Source organism: Benincasa hispida, chromosome 6 (genome assembly GCF_027475165.1).
Source record: "Benincasa hispida cultivar pf3 chromosome 6, pf3_genome.v1.1, whole genome shotgun sequence".
In the NCBI taxonomy this organism is placed as follows: Eukaryota; Viridiplantae; Streptophyta; class Magnoliopsida; order Cucurbitales; family Cucurbitaceae; genus Benincasa; species Benincasa hispida.
Genome location: NC_143483.1, coordinates 16,829,903 through 16,848,858, shown reverse-complemented (window position 1 = coordinate 16,848,858; position 18,956 = coordinate 16,829,903). Strand labels below are relative to the sequence as shown.

The 18,956-nt window shown below is 33.1% G+C and overlaps 2 protein-coding genes across 3 annotated transcripts; one reads left to right on the top strand and one right to left on the bottom strand.

Annotated features, from left to right (window-relative positions):
• Positions 1–445: 445 nt before the first annotated feature.
• Positions 446–5,603, top strand: LOC120080430 (mitochondrial hydrolase YKR070W-like). 2 transcript variants are annotated; one of them, XM_039035085.2, is made up of 12 exons: positions 446–705; positions 990–1,102; positions 1,851–1,886; positions 1,973–2,046; positions 2,409–2,449; positions 3,319–3,390; positions 3,486–3,687; positions 4,109–4,204; positions 4,519–4,586; positions 4,864–5,068; positions 5,173–5,256; positions 5,379–5,603. In XM_039035085.2, exons 1-12 carry the CDS (start codon positions 593–595, stop codon positions 5,436–5,438), a joined length of 1,164 nt encoding a protein of 387 aa, XP_038891013.2. In that variant the 5' UTR covers positions 446–592; the 3' UTR covers positions 5,439–5,603. The 2 variants fall into 2 exon arrangements, with proteins under 2 accessions (XP_038891013.2, XP_038891014.2); XM_039035086.2 differs by lacking the exon at positions 4,109–4,204 and having other exon boundaries at positions 492–705.
• A 3,461-nt stretch (positions 5,604–9,064) lies between these two features.
• Positions 9,065–12,500, bottom strand: LOC120080293 (peptidase M1 family protein). The gene is made up of 4 exons (XM_039034925.2): positions 11,393–12,500; positions 10,419–10,652; positions 10,005–10,331; positions 9,065–9,564 (listed from the first exon to the last, which is right to left on the bottom strand). Exons 1-4 carry the CDS (start codon positions 12,374–12,376, stop codon positions 9,268–9,270), a joined length of 1,842 nt encoding a protein of 613 aa, XP_038890853.2. The 5' UTR covers positions 12,377–12,500; the 3' UTR covers positions 9,065–9,267.
• Positions 12,501–18,956: the final 6,456 nt, after the last annotated feature.

The following is an 18,956-nucleotide window of genomic DNA, read 5'->3' as shown; positions in this document are numbered from 1 at the left end:
TTTAACTAAAAATTCAATCATTGCACTTGCACATGATTGTAAAAAATGTGGATGAAATAGACTTAATTATCAAAAACAAAAATAAAATACCAAATGGGCCTAGATTAATAAAAATTGTCAACTCATCATTTAACAACCACATCATTTTATCGTTAATCGACTAACGATATATGTAGTTTTAGGGATCATTTAGAACCATTTTTCAAACTTCGAGAATTAAAGAGATAAGTCATTTTAGAAAAAATTGGAATATATTTTTAAGTGTTTAACTGAAAAGATAAGTTATTTATAAAAATAAAAAAAAAAAATGGAGTATTTGGCAACTATTGAAAATAGTTTTTGAAGTGTATTTTAAATTGTTTTTGAAAAAAATGGTTTAAATAAAAATGTATTTTTTAAAAAAATATTCAAAGTAATTTGAAGGAATCACTTTCAGAACAAACATGTCCCACTCAGATATTTCAAAATTAGTAGTGCTCACTGCTAATAAGTTATAGACAACTGGGATTTTGTGTGGCGCGCGCCACTCTCAATCGCAAGCCATAGGACTCGGCGAGGGGCAGAGCTGGGCCGTCGCTTGCGTTGAATCGAAATGCAAATTCTTACAGTCTTCGGAGTTTCTCAAGGCAAGATTCGGCTTTCATTTTCCTTTCAATCTCAAGCTTCTACTACTTATTTCTCTCCGATTCAATCTCGACTTGAACGGTTCGTCATCTCAATCTTACCCATAATTTCTTCATTTGTTCTTTCTTTCTTTGGCTACTGTGAATTCATAACGCTCTGTAAAGGATTGTTCTGTGTTTTCGAGAAAATTCATATGTAGTTTCAAAGATTACGATTCAACAACGTTTTACTCCCATTTTAGTTTTCTCATATTGGTAATTTATTATCTATTTTTCTGAGAATTTGAGTATATTTAAGTTGTCTTTCTTTCTTGATTAGAATTTGGTAAGATGAATTTTACCATCTATTATTGGTGTTTAATTTAGTTCTTCTTTTGGGATTGCATTTGACATCGACGGTGTTGTTCTACGGGGCCACCATCCTATTGGAGGGTCTACCAAAGCTTTGAAGAGATTGTATGTGGATTCTACATCTTCTGGTAAGGAAGTTAAATTTTCAATTTACAAAAACAGAAAATCATCGAGGCAGTGCCGTTTTCTTGGTTTCTATTCTGTTCTACACAATCACAAGCACCCTTTCACGTTTTAGTAGAAACAATTGAATCATAGTTAAATCATTTTTGGACCCTAAATTTCCATTGAAGTGGCAATTTAATCATTGAACTTTGGTAATAATTTAGTCTCTTTACTTTAAATCTATAACAATTTAGTCTCTAGACTTTAATAAGTAAAAATTTAGTTCCTATACTTTGAAATTTGTTATACTTTAGTCCCTATCATGAAAAAAATTCTTCAAAATTAAATGTCAACTTTCATCATGTAACGACTCTGTTTTTATAGTTTATAAAAAGATTGGTTCCTGATCAATTTATTAATATACATGTGTAAGATATTTCATTAAATTTTAATAATATTTTCACAATAAGGACCACTCGTCACAAATCCTAAAGTATAGGACTAAATTGTTACAAATTTAAAATTACAGGGACTAAATCATTACCAACGAACGTTAATGGATTAGGTTGTTACTTTGATAAAAGTTCAAGGACTAAAAGTATTTTTTAATTGATGTGCCTATAGCATTATTTTGGAATGGCTAAACAACAGTGGAACAGCAAGATTTTCCATCTACTTGATTAATCTATAATGCTTTGCTTTATTGTTTTCTGGGCATGGTTCTGTAAATTGACTTTGTAACTTAATACAATTGATGTTACTATTCTTTAGGTACTTTGAAAGTTCCTTTTCTTTTCTTGACCAATGGTGAGTTTCCCTTCCTTTCTTCATTGTATTCGATAATGAGTGGCCCTTTCTTCATTGTATTCAATGGTCATGTTATTCCTTTATAGGAGGTGGCACTCCAGAGTCCAGACGTGCCATTGAATTGAGTGAACTTTTGGGAGTGAATGTGTTACCTTCTCAGGTAGTTAATCTCTAGTGCATGTTTGGGAGTGATTTTAAAATGGTTAAAATCACTTCTGTCACTTTCAAAATCATTCTGAAACATGTTTATAACCATTCAAAACCAATTTTGATGATACGAAAATTGTATTCAAAAGTGTAAAATTAAATATTAAACTAACTTTGAATGATTAAAGGTGTGTTTCGATCTTTTGGAGTGATTTTGAACATGACAAAAATTATTTAAATAATTTCAAAATCACTCCCAAACATGCTTGTGTTATTATTCTCCCATTGTGCAGAATGAAATGCTGATGTCTTCGGAATTTACTAAACTTTTGGAGTTTTATTTTAGCTCTCATTTCTTCAACATCTTTGATGCAGGTTGTACAGGGCCACTCAAGTTTTAAAAGTTTGTTGTATAGGTACCTTCATAGAAATTTGGAGTGTACTTTTCCTTGTCAGTATTGATGTTTCTGAAGTAGACAAGGTTGTACATCAAAAGGAAAGAATGAGAACATTTTGTAAAAGAGACCATATTAGGGATCAACTATATTTGGCAAGCCCAATTTAGGAAATTTCATTGAATGGATATTTAGCTTTTCTATCCTCTACCATAAAAAGCATAAACACTTTTGTTTGGCTAGTGTGTTCGTGTCTAATACTTTGACACTCCGATACTTGTTGGACACGTATTGGACACTTGTTAGTGCGACAAATGTGTCAGACATGCATAGAACACTTATTCGGTAGACTAAAAAAACACATTTGACAATAATAATAATTTTTGAGTGTGAAATACATCAAGCTGAGTTTTATAAGCACAAGAATGCATCAATCCATTTACTTTGAATTTTTAGTATAAAAATGATATGTCTTTAAAAATATATATTTTAATAAACATGTCCTTGCCGTTTCGTGCCCTATATTTTTAAAATATGGCGTGTCGCGGTGTCTATATCGTGTCATATTTGTGTCTCGTATCCATATCAGTGCTTCTTAGCCTCTATCAATTCTTTTGAAGCGATAGACTTCTTTATCCCCACTACAATGGAATTGAAAGACCGTTTGAAGGTTGTTTTCAGATTAACATGAAAATAGTGGAAGTGATATAGCATGAATATTTTCTTAGATTACTGAAGCTTTGGAATAGATACCTTAAAAGACTCGGCCAATTAAGTTTCATGAGCTCTTCTTATATCCACATGCTTTAAACTCACAAATTTTAGATAAGCTAAGGTCTTGTTAATGATATAGTTTGTAGCATGTTTCTTATTATGCCCTTTTATCTCAGTTTTGAGAACGAACTTATTATTGCAACTGGAAAAGGGCAGCCAGCTCTTGTTATGTCTGAGTATGGTTTCAAGTAAGCTCTTAACCGTATTTCTTGGATTAACTTTCGTCCAACACCTTTCAGAGCTAGTTGAATTTCATATGATGGTTTTTTCTGTAACTTTGCAGAAAAGTTTTCTCCATTGATGAGTATGCTTCGTATTTTGAGAATATTGATCCTGTATCCCAATACAAGAACTGGACATCCAAGCAAGCTTTTGGTTTGAACTGGAACCCCGAGAAGTTGATGAGAAAGCAAAGTGTTTTAACTGAAAGAGTGAAGGCGGCTTTTGTTGTCAGTGATCCTGTTGATTGGGGCAGAGATATCCAAGTACAGATCACTCTCCCTTTTATTCTTTGAGTTGCTGAGTTGCAGAGTGCATATCTTTCAATCCATCATTTTTTTTAATCTTCAATAATTTGTTTTTAACTTTTATGGTAGTTGAATTTGGGAGATGTCAATGCCCTGTGTTATCAAAGCAGAATAAAATATTATACTACTGTAGTGCTTCCCTCAGTAGTCTTCATCTCATAACTTTTAACCAACGCCAATTTGTCTCTTTGTAAATTTGATGCTTAGCTTTCATTTTCCCTTTTGAGTTTCCTTGACCAGGTTTACGTTTACCACTAAGGTTCAGATTCAAAGCAATTAGTTTGAAATCCAACTTTGCATCCAACCCCTCTTCTTGATGCTAACATCTTCACAATAGCTAATCTTGCAAAAGCTTCGAACTCATGGATGAATAAATTAGGTTCTTTGTGATGTTTTAAGATCTGGAGGCCTTCCAGGACAGGAGAATGGGAATCAAGTTCCTTTATATTTTGCTGCAGATGATTTTGAATATCAGGTTGGTTTCAATTATTGTTTTAGCAATGAATTGCTTATGTAAATAACGCCTCGTTACACTTTTATGGTAGTTTACTCCTGAAATTTCTGTCGACATAGGGTCACACAACTTTGAGATCAACATGTGAGTTTCAAACTTCTAATTTCTCAATCAAAAATATGTCTCAACTCTTAACCAATTAAGTTATCCTCAAGTTGGCAATGCAATTGTTTGGCATTTCTCCTACAATTTACTTGCATCGCCCTCATTTACCATTCTCTCATTAATTTAGAGCCAGTAAAATCGAGAATGTGACTGTTGGGCTTTTTATGCAGGCTGCATTTCCTTTTAAGCGGCTTGGGATAGGCGCCTTTAAAATTGCACTAGAAAGTATATTTAATAGGTAAGGTTCCTCTCTTGTGTCAAGATTTTCTTTATTTGCTGCTTTAAAGTTAAACTCAGGAAACAAGATGTCAACAATTTGGCTCATTTGTCCTTTGATTCCTTATGTGTTTTAGATTCTCTCTTCATTCACTCGCAATCTGTTCTAGAATTATTGTGATTACTTCTGCTGGTTTTTCAACAGCATTCACACACGCTACCATTGAGAAGCTAAAGCATTGTGTAAGAATTATTGCTATTCCAAGCGTTCATGAAAACAGTTTGATCTTGATTCACAGGATTCATCATAGACCTCTCGAATACGTATCTTATGGGAAACCAAATCCTCTTGTGTTTAAGAATGTTGAAGCTGTATTGAGACACATTCTCTCATCTCATTGTGATGATCATTTTGTGAACGAAGGGGATATTGAATTTAAAGGTTTTAAAACACTTTATATGATTGGTGACAACCCCCTGGTAGACATTAAAGGTGCACGACAGGTGCGTCGTCTTTGTAATCCTTGTACTTTCATCATCTTATCAACATTATGAATAATTATGTTGTCATTAGTAAATTACTGTTGGATATCGATTTGTGATTTCAGGCAGGAAGACCTTGGTTTTCTATTTTAACAAGGACAGGAGTCTTTAGGGGCAAAGAAAATCACGAGGAGTTTCCAGCTGATCTTGTAAGTAGAAAGTTGATGGGTGAAAATGCATATAGAATTTAGAAGTATAAAATGTAATAAAATGAAGAACAACAATGTCCGACTCTCACTCACGTTCGAGCTTCTACTTTCGATTCCTGCAGGTCGTTAATACTGTCGAAGAAGCAGTGGACTATATTTTTGAATCAGAATGTGTTTCATAATGCCTTTTGTTCTGCCCAACAATGACCTCTCACTTGACCTCTCTGTTGGCATTTCACATATAGCATCTGAATTGTATAATGCACACATAATTACAACGTCCAAATTCTTTACTCTTATCCAGTCTTCTACCATTGATCTAATAAAGGTTAAGAAATTAATATTAATGCAATCTTATTATCCTATACGAAAAATACCACCAAGAATTGACAAGCATTAGTCAACAACCAAGAAGACAAAGTTCATTACCGCTACGGAAGCTGACCCAATACCAAGACGTTAGAGAGAGAAGGAAAACAGTAAACTCCAGATGTATTCTTCCAAGCGACGAACTGGTTTACCAAAGTCACGCATGAGAAAAAGTGACATCTATCTCCAACACATGAAAATGCAATTCTTAGCTAAATAATTTAATGACATAATAGAAGGATTATCAAAATGACAATGTCATAAAAACAGAAGCAAGACCAGGTGAATCATTATTGACAACAGAGGCATTGAAAACATAAAGTTCAAAAGAGATTTTACCTTTGTCAATCGTTTTCAAAGTGGATTTGTTATGGATGAGACAAGAATCATTAAGAAAGCATACTAAATACTCATGTCTTTAGTCAGTGCAGTTATAGAAATTAGATTGCACTGAAAAGCAAGAATAAAAAGAACTGTCTGTAGTAAAATAGAATTGTCTAGCAAACCAATCCCATGATACTAACTTGAACTTGACAATTATTTGGCAGAAGCACCAAAAACAGGATATAACAAGACGAATGATGAGTGATTGAAACATATATGAGCAAAAGTCCCCGAATCTATAATCCAACATTTGGGAGACTTAAAACTTGAATGAATGGTCGAGAAAGTATCTGCAATGTGCAGAGGAGATGTTTCACTTTCAATAGAGCTTGCATTATTAGCCTTCTATGCCGCTAATTGTGTTTGCAAAAACATTTCATAAATGTTGATGTTGAGCAGAATTAAGGCAATGAAAAGAAGTATCCTTCTTTCCTTGGATAAGAGAATCGACTAGAGAATTCTCTAGAGATTTCAACATCATTGAAAAAGGTGTTATCAAAGATGGATGTTGCTGTGACTACTCAAGGGCAATTGGACGAAGATGTTGATAGAGCGTTGTTGTTCCTCTTGAGATACCAAAGCAAAAGCCTTATTAATTGATGACAATGGCTCCATTAAGAGAATTTGTGTTCGAATTTGTGAAAAAGAATCATTGGGTCTCATTAAAAAAAATACTCCTAACATATTCATTCCAAAGAAATGTCTATTTTTTCACAACTACATCCCAGTTGATAGGTATTCAATTCATCCCAAACACTCTTTAATTTCTAAAATAAACATTCACTCTTTAATTTCAAAAATAAACACTCACCGATTGTTCTTGGGCTAAATTAGATAATTGTCGCCATAGTTGAAAAACTCATGGAGTATTATTGCTTTGGAATCGCTCCTTCAAGTCTAATGAAATTGTATAGGTAGAACTAGAGAAAATAATACTGCCAGAAATCTCCTTTGATACAAAATTTAGAATCCAAGATATAACGACATTGTACTTTAAAACATATTTTTAACCCTTCAAAACCAATTTTGATGATATGAAATTTATAATCAAAAGTGTATAGTTAAATTTTAAACTAATTTTGAATTATTAAACGTATGTTTTGGTCTTTCCGAGAGATTTAAGAGATGACAAAAAATGATTTTAATATTTTAAATCACTTCCAAACATATACTTTCATTATTATCCTTTGTTTGTGCAAAATAATGACTTTGGATTTTTTTTTTTTTTTTTTTTTTTTTAGGTTTCTATTGTAGCTCTCAATTTTCAACATCTCTGGTGCAGGTTGTACAGGGCCACTCAAATTTTAAAAGTGTGTTGAATAGGTACCTTCATGGAAAATGAAAGACCATTTAAAGGTTGTTTTAAGAATAACATGAAAATAGTGAGAATAGGTACCTTAGAGATAATAAGTTTGGTCAGCTCTTCTCTCCCTTTTATTCTTGAGTTACTGATTGCATATCTTTCGATTCATTATTTATTTATTTATTTTTAATCTTCAATAACTTGTTTTATGGTAGTGCTTCCCCCAGTAGTCTTCATCTCATAACTTTTAACCAACACCAATATGTTTCTTTGTAAATTTGATGCTAAGCTTTCCTTTTCTCTTTTGAGTTTCCTTGACCAGGTTTTATGTTTACCACTAAGATTGATTCAGCCCCTCTTCTTGATGCTGACATATTGATAAATAGATATTCTTGCAAAAGCTTTGAACTCATTGATGAGTAAATTAGGTTAGTTTCAATGATTCTCTTAGCAATGGATTGGTTATGTAAATAATGTCTGATAATTTTAATTTACGCATGCAATTTCTATCGATATAGGGTCTAACTAAATATGTCTTAATCAGTTAAACTATTCACAAGTTGTCCAGGTCAAAACTCTTAATAGTATCGTGCAATTATTCGGCATTTCTCCGACCGTCTTACTTGCATCTAGACTTGTGACTGTTGGCCTTTTTATGAAGGCTACATTTCCTTTTTAAGCGACTTGAGATAGGCGCATTCTAGAAAGTATATTTAATAGGTAAAGTTCCTCTTTTTGTCGCAAGTGCTGCTTAAAGTTAAATCTTAGGAAACAAGATGTCAACAATTTTGGCCCATTTGTCTTTTTGGTTCCTATGATATTCTCTTTTCATTCACTCACAAATTGTTCTAGAATTATTGTAATTTCTTTTGCTGGTTATTTAACAGCATTCACACAAGTAGGGTGTACATCGGTCGGTGGGGGTTAATTTTGGGAGAAAACCGACACCAAAACCAACCAGAAAGTTTGATATGACGGTCATTTTGATTGGTTTTGTCTCTGTTGCACTGAACAAATAAAGGGGGGAAGAAAGATGCTGAAGAAGGATTTTAAAGGGGAAGAATTTTAAAGAAATAAGGGATGAAAGGATGCAGAAAGTAAAACGAAGAAGGGATTCCAATGGGGGGAAAAAAGATGCTGAAGCTGTATGTATTGAGACAGTTTCTCTCATGTCACTGTGATGATCATTTTGTGAAACAAAGGAGATAATGAATTTAATGGTTTTAAAACGCTTTATATGATTGGTGACAACCCTATATTAGACATCAAAGGTGCACCAACAGGTGCGTCTTTTTCCTCCTTGTAATTTCATCAACTTATTGGCATTATGAATAATTATATATCGATATGTGATTTCGGACAGGACAAACTTGGTTTTCGAAGAAAATCTCGTCGATCTTGTAAGTATAAAGTTGAGGAGGGAAGAAGCATATAGAATTTAGAAGTATTAAAATGTAATGAAATTACGAACAACTACAATGTCCGACTTTCACTCACGTTCGAGTTTCTACTTCGATTCCTGCAGGTCGTTTATACTGTCGAAGAAGCAGTGGACTATATTTTGGAATCAGAACACATTTCTTAATGCTTTTTGCTCTACCTAGCAATGATCTCTCAATTATCATCCTCATTCGTTCTGTTGACATATGCAGAGCATCTGAATTGAATAATGCTAATGCACAAATAATTACAATATTCAAATTCTTAAATCTTAACCAGTCTTCTACAATTGATCTAATAAAGAATAAGAAATTAATGTCAATGCAATCTTATTAGCCTCTATACGAAAAGGAAAAGCATGAGAAAAAAGTGAACTCTGTCTCCTTTCTCTTCATATTCAAAAGCTATTAACAACTCCTCAAGCTACTTAAATAGTTTTTCCACAAGGGCTTAGACCACAATGTTAGAAACTCCTCTAAACAATAGTGGTAGGTGACAAAATAAGGTTCAAATACTTACAGGTTCTTGGAAAAGATGGACTCGACAACCCTTTGAGCAATCGGGTGATAACTCTCACGGGCTTCAGAATATATTCTCTTTGCCAAAATCTTCTCTTCTTCCATCCCAGGGCCTTGTGTAAGAGCAGTGTAGAGTGTGCGGAGGTACTTCATTCTCCCAACTTCCTTCAAAGTTTTCTCAACCTCGACATAGCAATCTCGGTACTTCGACGCAACAGCAAGTTGAAGAAATGCAACTTTGACCTCATAGTCCTTTGATTCCGAGAATCTATAACGTGCATCTAGTGCCTGGATCTACACATTCGAACAAAACGTACAAGAACATAACTGGTTAAGTAACCATTCACACAATATTCAGGAAGCATTATGCAGTAAAAAGTATGATCAAGGATTCAAGAGCCATCTTTGGTTTCCAGAGAATATGGAAAAGACTCCTCACTCATAACTCAGGAACCTAAACTAAGAAAAGAGAAGACAAGTGAAATCAGTAAATGCAAAGCCAAGCATCTTCAAATGGCTACCTTGATCACATACTATGAATTTCTGTTCAAATTGCTCAGACAAAATGGATTTCAAGGAAAATTAACCATTGTAATCAGAAAGTTGACAAACCTAAGTATAGCTCGGTAATTAGATATCTCTATCACTTTCTTAGAAGTAATAAGTTTGAACTTTCACCGAAGAAAGGTCAGAGGACAGAGATATAAAAACATATTGATCAGAAAAATCCAAACCTGTGAGACTTCGACAGATTTTGGCAGATTCTCCAAGTACAGCTCCCATTCTTGCCCTCCCCAATCAGCAGTTTCACCTTCCTCCGGCATTCTACCAAGCTTAAAGTCATTGGCTAGCGATAGGATCTTCTTGTACAAATCAGAAACTGGTTCATGAGCATCTGGAGGGATACCAGTGCCTTCGGTCCACATTTCCAAATCTATTGCTTTTTCAATTCCAGGGAGCTCTGTTATCAAGAAAGAAAGAAAGGTCTCTGTATCTATTGACCTAAAGCAATAGGTAAAAATATATTCCTTCAGAAATCTATCAAATTCCTGCCTTCCCACCTAAATATTCAGAAGAGAAATATCAGAACAGACACTAACGTTAAAAACAGTTTGAAAAAGTTTTGAAGAAACAAGAATTTAACACACCTGTCGTTCAATACGCCATAGGAACTGAAAACCCTTCTCATAAGGTATTTGAGAATACACATCATCTGGATCCACGCCTTCTTGCTTCGTCTTTAGCTTCGTGAATTCTAAATTATCCTTAAATCTCTCAACATCCTCTTTCCAACCCTTCCAACCAATTCCTATATTGAGAGTAGCTGCATCCTTCCCTTGCACAGCCTCAATAATTCTCCTTTCAGCATAGGTTGTAAAACCCTATGGCCATCGGTGACAAAAATAGAATGGTATTAGAAGAAGTAAAGAGAAATGAAGGCACTTGAAAGAACAAAGAGGCCTCTTCTAGTCAAAACAACATGTTTAAGTTGTTCTAACCTTATGGGGAGAGTTGAGTTTGCTTCAACTAATAGAGTTTGACTAGATTATCCTAAATCTTCTTTGCTAACAAATGACAAGACAGTGAAGAATGCACTCATCTAATCAATCCATCTATCTAAGTTCAAGAAAGCTTTATTAAACACCTCCTCTCCCCCTCCCTCCCTCGCACACAAACACACTAGAAGAGAGTGAAAAAGAAAATCAGCTAGCTCAAACTTTTTTTAGAAATGAAAACCAAGCTCTCCATAGGAAGATTAAAAGAACAAAGGAAAAAGGATCACTACAAACAGCCTGCACAGACGGACAAAGCTACAAACAGAGTAATGAATAAACCTGTAACCTGGGGAAAATTAGGGTCCCTAAATCCCTAAAACTTCAGTTAGTGTTACACGAAAATTGGATCAGACAATGAAATCAAAGAAAAACCACCTCTTTCTAGAATCTTATCGTGCAGTGTTCAGCACAGAACACAACAAAATCCGAATTGGTTCTTCAAAAAAAACCCTAGATAACATCTCAATGAAAGAGCAACCGATCGATGAACTCCATAGCAACCAAAGAGGCAATATCCATAAACTTTCAAAAGAAATACCAAATAAAAAAGAACATAATTACGTTACCTCGTTCAACCAAAAATGTTCGTTGTTTTTGTTAGTGATTAGGTTCCCAGTCCAGCTATGAGCAAGTTCATGAGCAACCACATGTGCCCCCGTAGAATCCCCCTTTATCACCGTCGGTGTCAAGAAAACCATCTTCGGATTTTCCATCCCACCGTAAGGAAAGCTCGGAGGTAACACAAGCAGATCGAATCGCTCCCAATCGAAACGTGTAAATAACTTCTCGCCTTCCTTTATCAAATCTTCTGTCCCCGCAAATTCTCTCGCTGCAGCATCGAGCAACGAGGGCACCGATTCCGCATAAACCTTAGTCCTCGGCCCCACTTCCCTGAACGCAATCTCTCCGATGGCAAAAGCGAACAAGTACGGCGGAATCGGATGCTCCATCATAAACTCCTCCACCACTCTCCCTTCATCTCCCCACAGCAAATCAACCCCTCCAGCCAACATCTTACCCTCGCCAGCAGCCGGCAGACGTCGTTCCACATGGCGCGCGCCCATCACCGCCGATAATTCCCGAGGAATATTCAATCGCGCAGAGTAACGCACACGGAACGCCGGAGTGTCTTGGCACGGGAAAATCGAACGCGCATGAATAGCCTGGCACTGGGTGTAGACAAAAGGATGCGTCTTGTTGAAAGTCTGGGGAGGAGTCAGCCACTGCAAAGCTGACGATGAAGGAGTAGTACTGTAAATCACAATCAAAGAAGACTGCCCACCAAGTGAAATTGAGAGAAGAGAGCCCTTGATAGGATCGGGAGGAGAAAGCGAGAATGGAAGCAGAGCATGGGATATAGGGTCATGGACGGAATGAATGATAAGAGAACGAGCATCGAGGGAGATTGAACCATAGTAGGAACTGGAGAGAGTAATCAGAGCAGAGGCATGAATGACGGTGGAGGGAAAATCGAAGAACATAGAGAAGGAAAAGTGAAGGTTTTGAGGATGGGTTGAATCAGCGTAAGAGTGCGGATCTACGGGCGCCATTGATGAACACGAAGAACAATGATGCGGTTTATGAGTTCAGAGAGTGAAGTGAAGGGTTTTATAAAGGGACGGACCACATGACTTGGATCCGAAGAAACTTAATCTTTTTAAATTACAAATTTATATGGAAAATTAAAATTTAGTCTTATAATTTATAATTAGATAAATAGCAAAAATCATCCTAAAGTAGGGTGATAATTACAATTATATCTTTAAACTTTCGATTTTAAAAATTGAGCTCGAATGTTAAAATTAGGTCAAATTGGACCTTCAAACTTATATAATTGTGTACATTGTAACATTTGTATAAATTTTATGGTTCAATTTTTATCATTTGTAGGTTTAATTTCAATTGTAAGCTTGAGAGTCCAATTTTAACACTTATAAAAATTTAACGGTATAATTTTTACAAATGAAAGCTTGAGGGTGTAATTGTAACTACAACCATATTTAAGGGTAATTTACGCAATTCGTTGTTTGTAATTAGAAGTTTGATAAAAAAAATTTATACATAATCCTTACTATAAGGGTTGAGATTATTTAGAGAGTTATTAAACCATTTTTTTTTTATACAATTGTTGGAAGATTCGAACCACATACCTCATAATTTCTAATACATTTTATGCTAGGGGTAGGTTGGGTTGAAAGACTTTTTAGACCCAACCTTCAACCCAATTGTTCGGTTCAACCCAAATAACCTTTAACCCAATCCAACCCAACCATGAAATATTTGGATTGGGTTGGTTCAGGTTAATCACGTCATTTATTTAAGAAGTAAAACATAAATATGTAAAAATATAATTTAATTATTTTCATTTATTGAATTAAGATTAACTACTCAATTTCAATTTATATAGTGAAAATTTTCTTTTTAAAGTTCAAAACTTCAATTTATATAGTAAAAATTTTCTTTCTAAACTTCAAAACTTCAATTTATATAGTAAAAATTTTATTTCTAAAGTTCAAAGAAACTACTTTTAAGAGTTGTTGAAGAATAAATTATTAAAAAATATTATAATTAAATAAAATTAAAATCAATATATGTATAAACAATTGTGTTATAAGGAACAAAAAAATATATTTTTTAAAATTAATAATAAATTCGGGTTGGTTCGGATTGGTTTGGGTTATATTAGTTGAACACATGTACCAACCCAACCCATAAAATTTTCATTTATTTGAACTTAATCCAACCCAATCCAAATGAGTTGGGTTGGGTTGAGTTGATCGGTTTTTTCGAGTTATCGAATTTTTTGAACACCCCTACTTTATATCAATTTATGCTCAGTTTGGCAGCGTTTATCAAATCTAAGGATTATTTTTTAGGTTTTATCAAACTATATGATTAATTTCTAGCTTTTGAATTGTGGGGGGGAAAATGATTGACTTTTAAAATCATAAGCACAAACTTTTTCTAAATTATAGGACTGACATTGTAGTTGAACCTAAATAAAGTGAAGATCAGTGGAATTAAAGAAATAAATAAATAAAAGGAAAAATGGAAAAAGGTGAGTGGAATTAAAGAAATAAATAAATAAATAAAAGGAAGATTTGTCTTTATTCTCTCATTCCATCCATTATTTCCGCTACACTTTATTCTATCATGCTAAAACAATAAACAAATCGAACCCTTTTGATGTTGTAGTGATTTAATAACTTTTAAATTGTACTAATGAAAATGTTAATAATTCAACATTTAAATAATAATAATAATAATCTATACTATTTAAAAAGGAAAAACATTTGATTTTCCCAGATTATATTAAAAAAATAATTTATAAAATAATTTATAATTCACGTAAACTAAATTTATCTCTAATGTTTGATTTCAAAATTTATAACTAAAATAAATAATATCATTCACGTGGATTCCAAAAGAGTTATCATTCACAAAGATTTTATCGGTCTAATATTTGATTTCCCCTATAGGTTAAAGAGAAGATTAAAAAATATATATATTGTTCTTGGCATCCACGTTAAAGGCAAAATTTTATTTTTTTAAAAAAAAGTCAAGTTTAAAAGATTTTTTAATATATCTATAATATCTAAAAGGGGTTACAGGGAGAAACATTCTATTTTCTTTTTTTTTTTCAATTTTAGTAAATAGCTATAGGTAATTTCAAACTTAAAATCATTTAATAAAGGGATTTTTAAATATAAAAAATATTTTTAAAATTATTTATATTAGCAAAAAGTTTCAAAAGTATAAACACTTTTGGAACATTTTGTTATAAAATGTAAATATCTTTTAGATTTTTTTATTTATAAGAATTTTTCTTAAATAAATTAGGTTGAATTATAAAAAAAAAATGTCGGTGAACTTTACACATTGTGTAAAAAAATGGCCCCGAAATTTTAAAAGTTTCAAAAATACCCTTAAACTTTCAAAAAGAGTTAAAAAAAAAAAACTCTTTCTAGTTTTTTATGAAAACGGTTAAAGTTTTGTTTCAAAAATACCCTAAACTTTTAAAACATTTCAAAAGTATCCTTAACTTAATAAAAGTTCAAAAATACCTCCATTGCTAGCATTTAAACAAAAAAAATGTTAATTTCTCGTGACAAAATGACTTTAAAAAAACTAAAAAAAGTTCCTACTCATCAATTTGTTTGAAGTTTTCTGAAGTTCGAGAAGAACCAATTTTAAAATAAATTATATAGATATTCCCATCATTTTCATATAGGTACTCTCATATTTATCTTATTTTCCAGTTTTTAGCTTGCATCAATTTTCTCAACAACCAAAATAAAAACTAAAATTTTAAGTTAAAACATAAAATAGCACAAAATTTCACAAAATACAAAATCAAAATCTCTTCTTGAAACATATTGAAATGATAAATAGTCAAATAAAAAAATTATTTCACTATTTATCATACATATACGTACTCTCATATTTTTCTCTTAATTTTCCAATTTTAGCTTACACCAATTTTCTCAACAATCAAAACATACCAAAACGGTGTGACGTTGAAGGCCCTCTCATAAAGCGCCTTGGAGAGCAAATTGGAAGGAGTGTCTCTTCATGTGCGCATATCAAATGAGAGTGTTGTGGTGCCGCGGGACAGTCACTACAAGAATTCTAGGTTTTAATATCAGTTTAAAAACGACATTAAAGGGCTTTAATGTCAGTTGACAACCGACATTAAAGATAATGTTATAAAAGGTCTTTAATGTTGGTTGTCTTTAATGTCGATTTTAAACCGACATTGTACACCTCCTTCAATGTCAGTTTAAAACCGACATTAGAGACCTTTTATAACACTATCCTTAATGTCAATTGTCAACCGACATTAAAGCCCATAATCCATGTCCCTTTTTTTTTTTTTCAATTATGTCATTTTTAAAAAATTTCGTTGTCGAATCCATTTTAATGTCGGTCAAAAAGTTAAAACCGACATTATATGTCTCTTGTTGGGTCAAGAAATGTATGTCGTTGTTTTTTATTAAAAAAATATAAAAAATTGTTCATTATAATGCGTGCTTGTTATATTATGCATGGCAAGGCAACAATATTTGTCTTCCACCCATGAATTCACTGAACTCAAACCTGAAATATAAACAATAGACAGAACAATACACTGTACCACAAAACTAAATACAAAGTTACCTGCAATGAAGCACACTTCTATAATAATTTATCCACAAACAAGAATTAATATTTCCAGTCCATTCTATAATTATTCATCAAATATGAAATAAACACACTAATCAACATTTGTATATCGATAACACAATTTCATAGAACAATAACTATAATTACCATATCCAACACTCATATGCATTTGAACCACACCAAGCAAGACTATCAACCAAGTACATATTTTTTTTTTAACTAATTTCGTTCCAACATAAACAAATTTCAAGAAGTTTAATCATTGGAACAAAACATAAAATTAATGAAATAACACTTGAACCACTTCAATCAAGCTTAATCAACCAAGTAAGGCCAAATTAGTTTATATATAATTGAAAGAAAAAGATTTTGATATACACTTGAACCACACCTAGCAAGACTATCAATCAAGTACATGTTTTTGAACTAATTTCATTCCAACATTGACAAATTTCAAGAAGCTCAATCATTGGAACAAAACATAAAATTAATGAAATAACACTTGAACCACACCAATGAAGCTTAATCAACCAAGTAAGGCCAAATTAGTTTATATATAATTGAAAGAAAAGGATTTTGATATACATTTAAACTACACCAAGCAAGACTACCAACCAAGTATATATTTTTGAACTAATTTAATTCCAACATTTCAAAATTTCAAGAAGCTTAATCATTGGAACAAAACATAAAATTAATTAAATAACATTTGAACCACATCAATCAAGCTCAATCAACCAAGTAAGACCAAATTAATTTATATATAATTAAAAGAAAAGGATTTTGATATACACTTAAACCACACCAAGCAAGACTACCAACCAAGTATATATTCTTCAACTAATTTAATTCCAACATTTCAAAATTTCAAGAAGCTTAATCATTGGAACAAAACATAAAATTAATTAAATAACTCTTGAACCACACCAATCAAACTTAATCAACCATTTAAGACCAAATTAGTTTATATATAATTGAAAGAAAATGATTTTGATATGCACTTAAACCACACCAAACAAGACTACCAACCAAGTATATATTCTTCAACTAATTTCATTCTAACATTTCAAAATTTCTAGAAGTTCAATCATTAAAATAAAAATAAAATGAATGAAATAACTTTAAATTACTAAATTGAAAATTCATATGAAAATAAAATTTTACCTTTCCAAGCAAACAACTTAAACAACCCACAAATTTGAAAAGATCCGAACCGGAGCTCAAATATTGGATTGTCGGCGAGCACTGGACCTTGCGAACAGAGTTGTGATGGCAGATCTGACAAAAGTACAACACCGACGACCAGATCGAAAAAACCCACAACTAAATCTATAGATCCACGCCGACGACCCAACTCCACGACCAGAAAATTTGGATGAACAGCGAGCTGACCCACCGCAATGTACAGATCCAAGGAGAAGACTAGAATCTACGTCGATGAAGAAGACCGAAACAAGTTGGACCAGACGATGACCCAAATCTATAGATAAAAAACCACCGAAAGAACCACCTCCACGACCGAAACAAGCTGGACCAGAAGAACGCCCACGATGACAAAAAACCACCGGAAGAACGCCCACGACGACGAAAAACCACTAAAAGAACACCCACGACGATGACCAACCATTGGAAGAACGACCACGACAACAATGATCCAAGCAACACCGGTGACGACGACAAACGGGAGTGATTCGCACGGTCAAGCTAAAGAGAATAGAGGGTTTGGTGAGAGAGAAACGTAAGGAGAAAGAAGATTTGATATGAAATGAAAAATATGTTTTTTAATAAAGTAATAAATAAATGAGAGGCCAATAAATAAATGAGAGGCCTTTAATGTCGGTTTTAAACCGACGTTAGTCCATCTTCAATGTCAGTTTAAAACCGACATTAAAAATCCATTTTTTTAAGCCGACATTATACATTCAATTTCACTTTTTTCAACCGACATTAAAGCCCAAAATTCTTGTAGTGAGCACTGCAATACTTGTCTGGCAGACTGTCTCTATGAATGGCGAGGGACATAAGTGTCGTAGTGCTTACGCAATGTCGTGCTTCCCCTTGCTCGATTTCACCATTTTGCCTCTCATTGCTTACTAATTGCTCCACTTAAGCCCGAATTGCACCTGAAACGTCCCGACGACTTCTTTTGCTCGATAACCTATCTAAGAACTAAAATAAATATTAAATTCCTAAGAACCAACACGATTCAGGCTGATACCTTTTTATTTGACTATTTATCGTTTTGGTATCTTTTAAGAGGAGATTTTGATTTTGGAAATTTGTGAAATGTTGTGGTATTTTATTTTTTAACTTAAAATTTTGGTTATTGAGAAAATTGGTGTAAGCTAAAAATTTAAAAATTAAGATAAATATGAGAGTACCTATATGAAAAAAAAAATGTGGATATCAAATTTCTCTATAAATTCGATCCTTACCTTGCAAAATTTCATCAATTATCACGACTTTTTCTCATTTTGTTTCCTCTTTTTCTATTTCGTGTCACACCCCTTCTAAATTACCCTCTTAATCTAAAAGCGCATGTGACGACAGCAATTATTAGAGATGTCCACGGGGTGGGGCGGGGTCGGGGATGCCATTCCCCATCCCCGTCCCCGTTCCCCATTTCATTCCCCATCCCCGTGAAATTTCCCACGGGGATCGGGGCGGGGATTCCCCCTAGGGAATTTTTCCTCGTTACTTTTTTTTTTGTTGTAAAAAGTCAATTAATTTCAATCACTAATGTGAGCAAATTTTAATTAAATAATTAACTTTATCACTAAATTGTTTATTATGGTTAGTTTTGAATGACAAATTGAATTTAAAGATAAATTACTCAAATTTTGGCCTAAAAAAGCTAATTAATTTTTTTAGTAGAAAGAAATAAATATAAATAAAATTATTCACATATATAATCTAAATTTAAACATTCAATTTAAACATATTCATTATCTTTCCCAATAAATAATC

Excerpts from the sequence above, each read along its gene's own strand:
- LOC120080293 (XM_039034925.2), bottom strand. The coding sequence starts at position 12,376 with ATGGCGCCCGTAGATCCGCACTCTTACGCTGATTCAACCCATCCTCAA. Across the intron at positions 10,653-11,392 it reads AACATTTTTGGTTGAACGAG|GGTTTTACAACCTATGCTGA; the intron begins GTAACGTAATTA and ends CGATGGCCATAG. Across the intron at positions 10,332-10,418 it reads TATGGCGTATTGAACGACAG|GTGGGAAGGCAGGAATTTGA; the intron begins GTGTGTTAAATT and ends CTGAATATTTAG.
- LOC120080430 (XM_039035085.2), top strand. The coding sequence starts at position 593 with ATGCAAATTCTTACAGTCTTCGGAGTTTCTCAAGGCAAGATTCGGCTT. Across the intron at positions 706-989 it reads ATTCAATCTCGACTTGAACG|TTCTTCTTTTGGGATTGCAT; the intron begins GTTCGTCATCTC and ends TGTTTAATTTAG. Across the intron at positions 5,069-5,172 it reads ACATTAAAGGTGCACGACAG|GCAGGAAGACCTTGGTTTTC; the intron begins GTGCGTCGTCTT and ends TTGTGATTTCAG.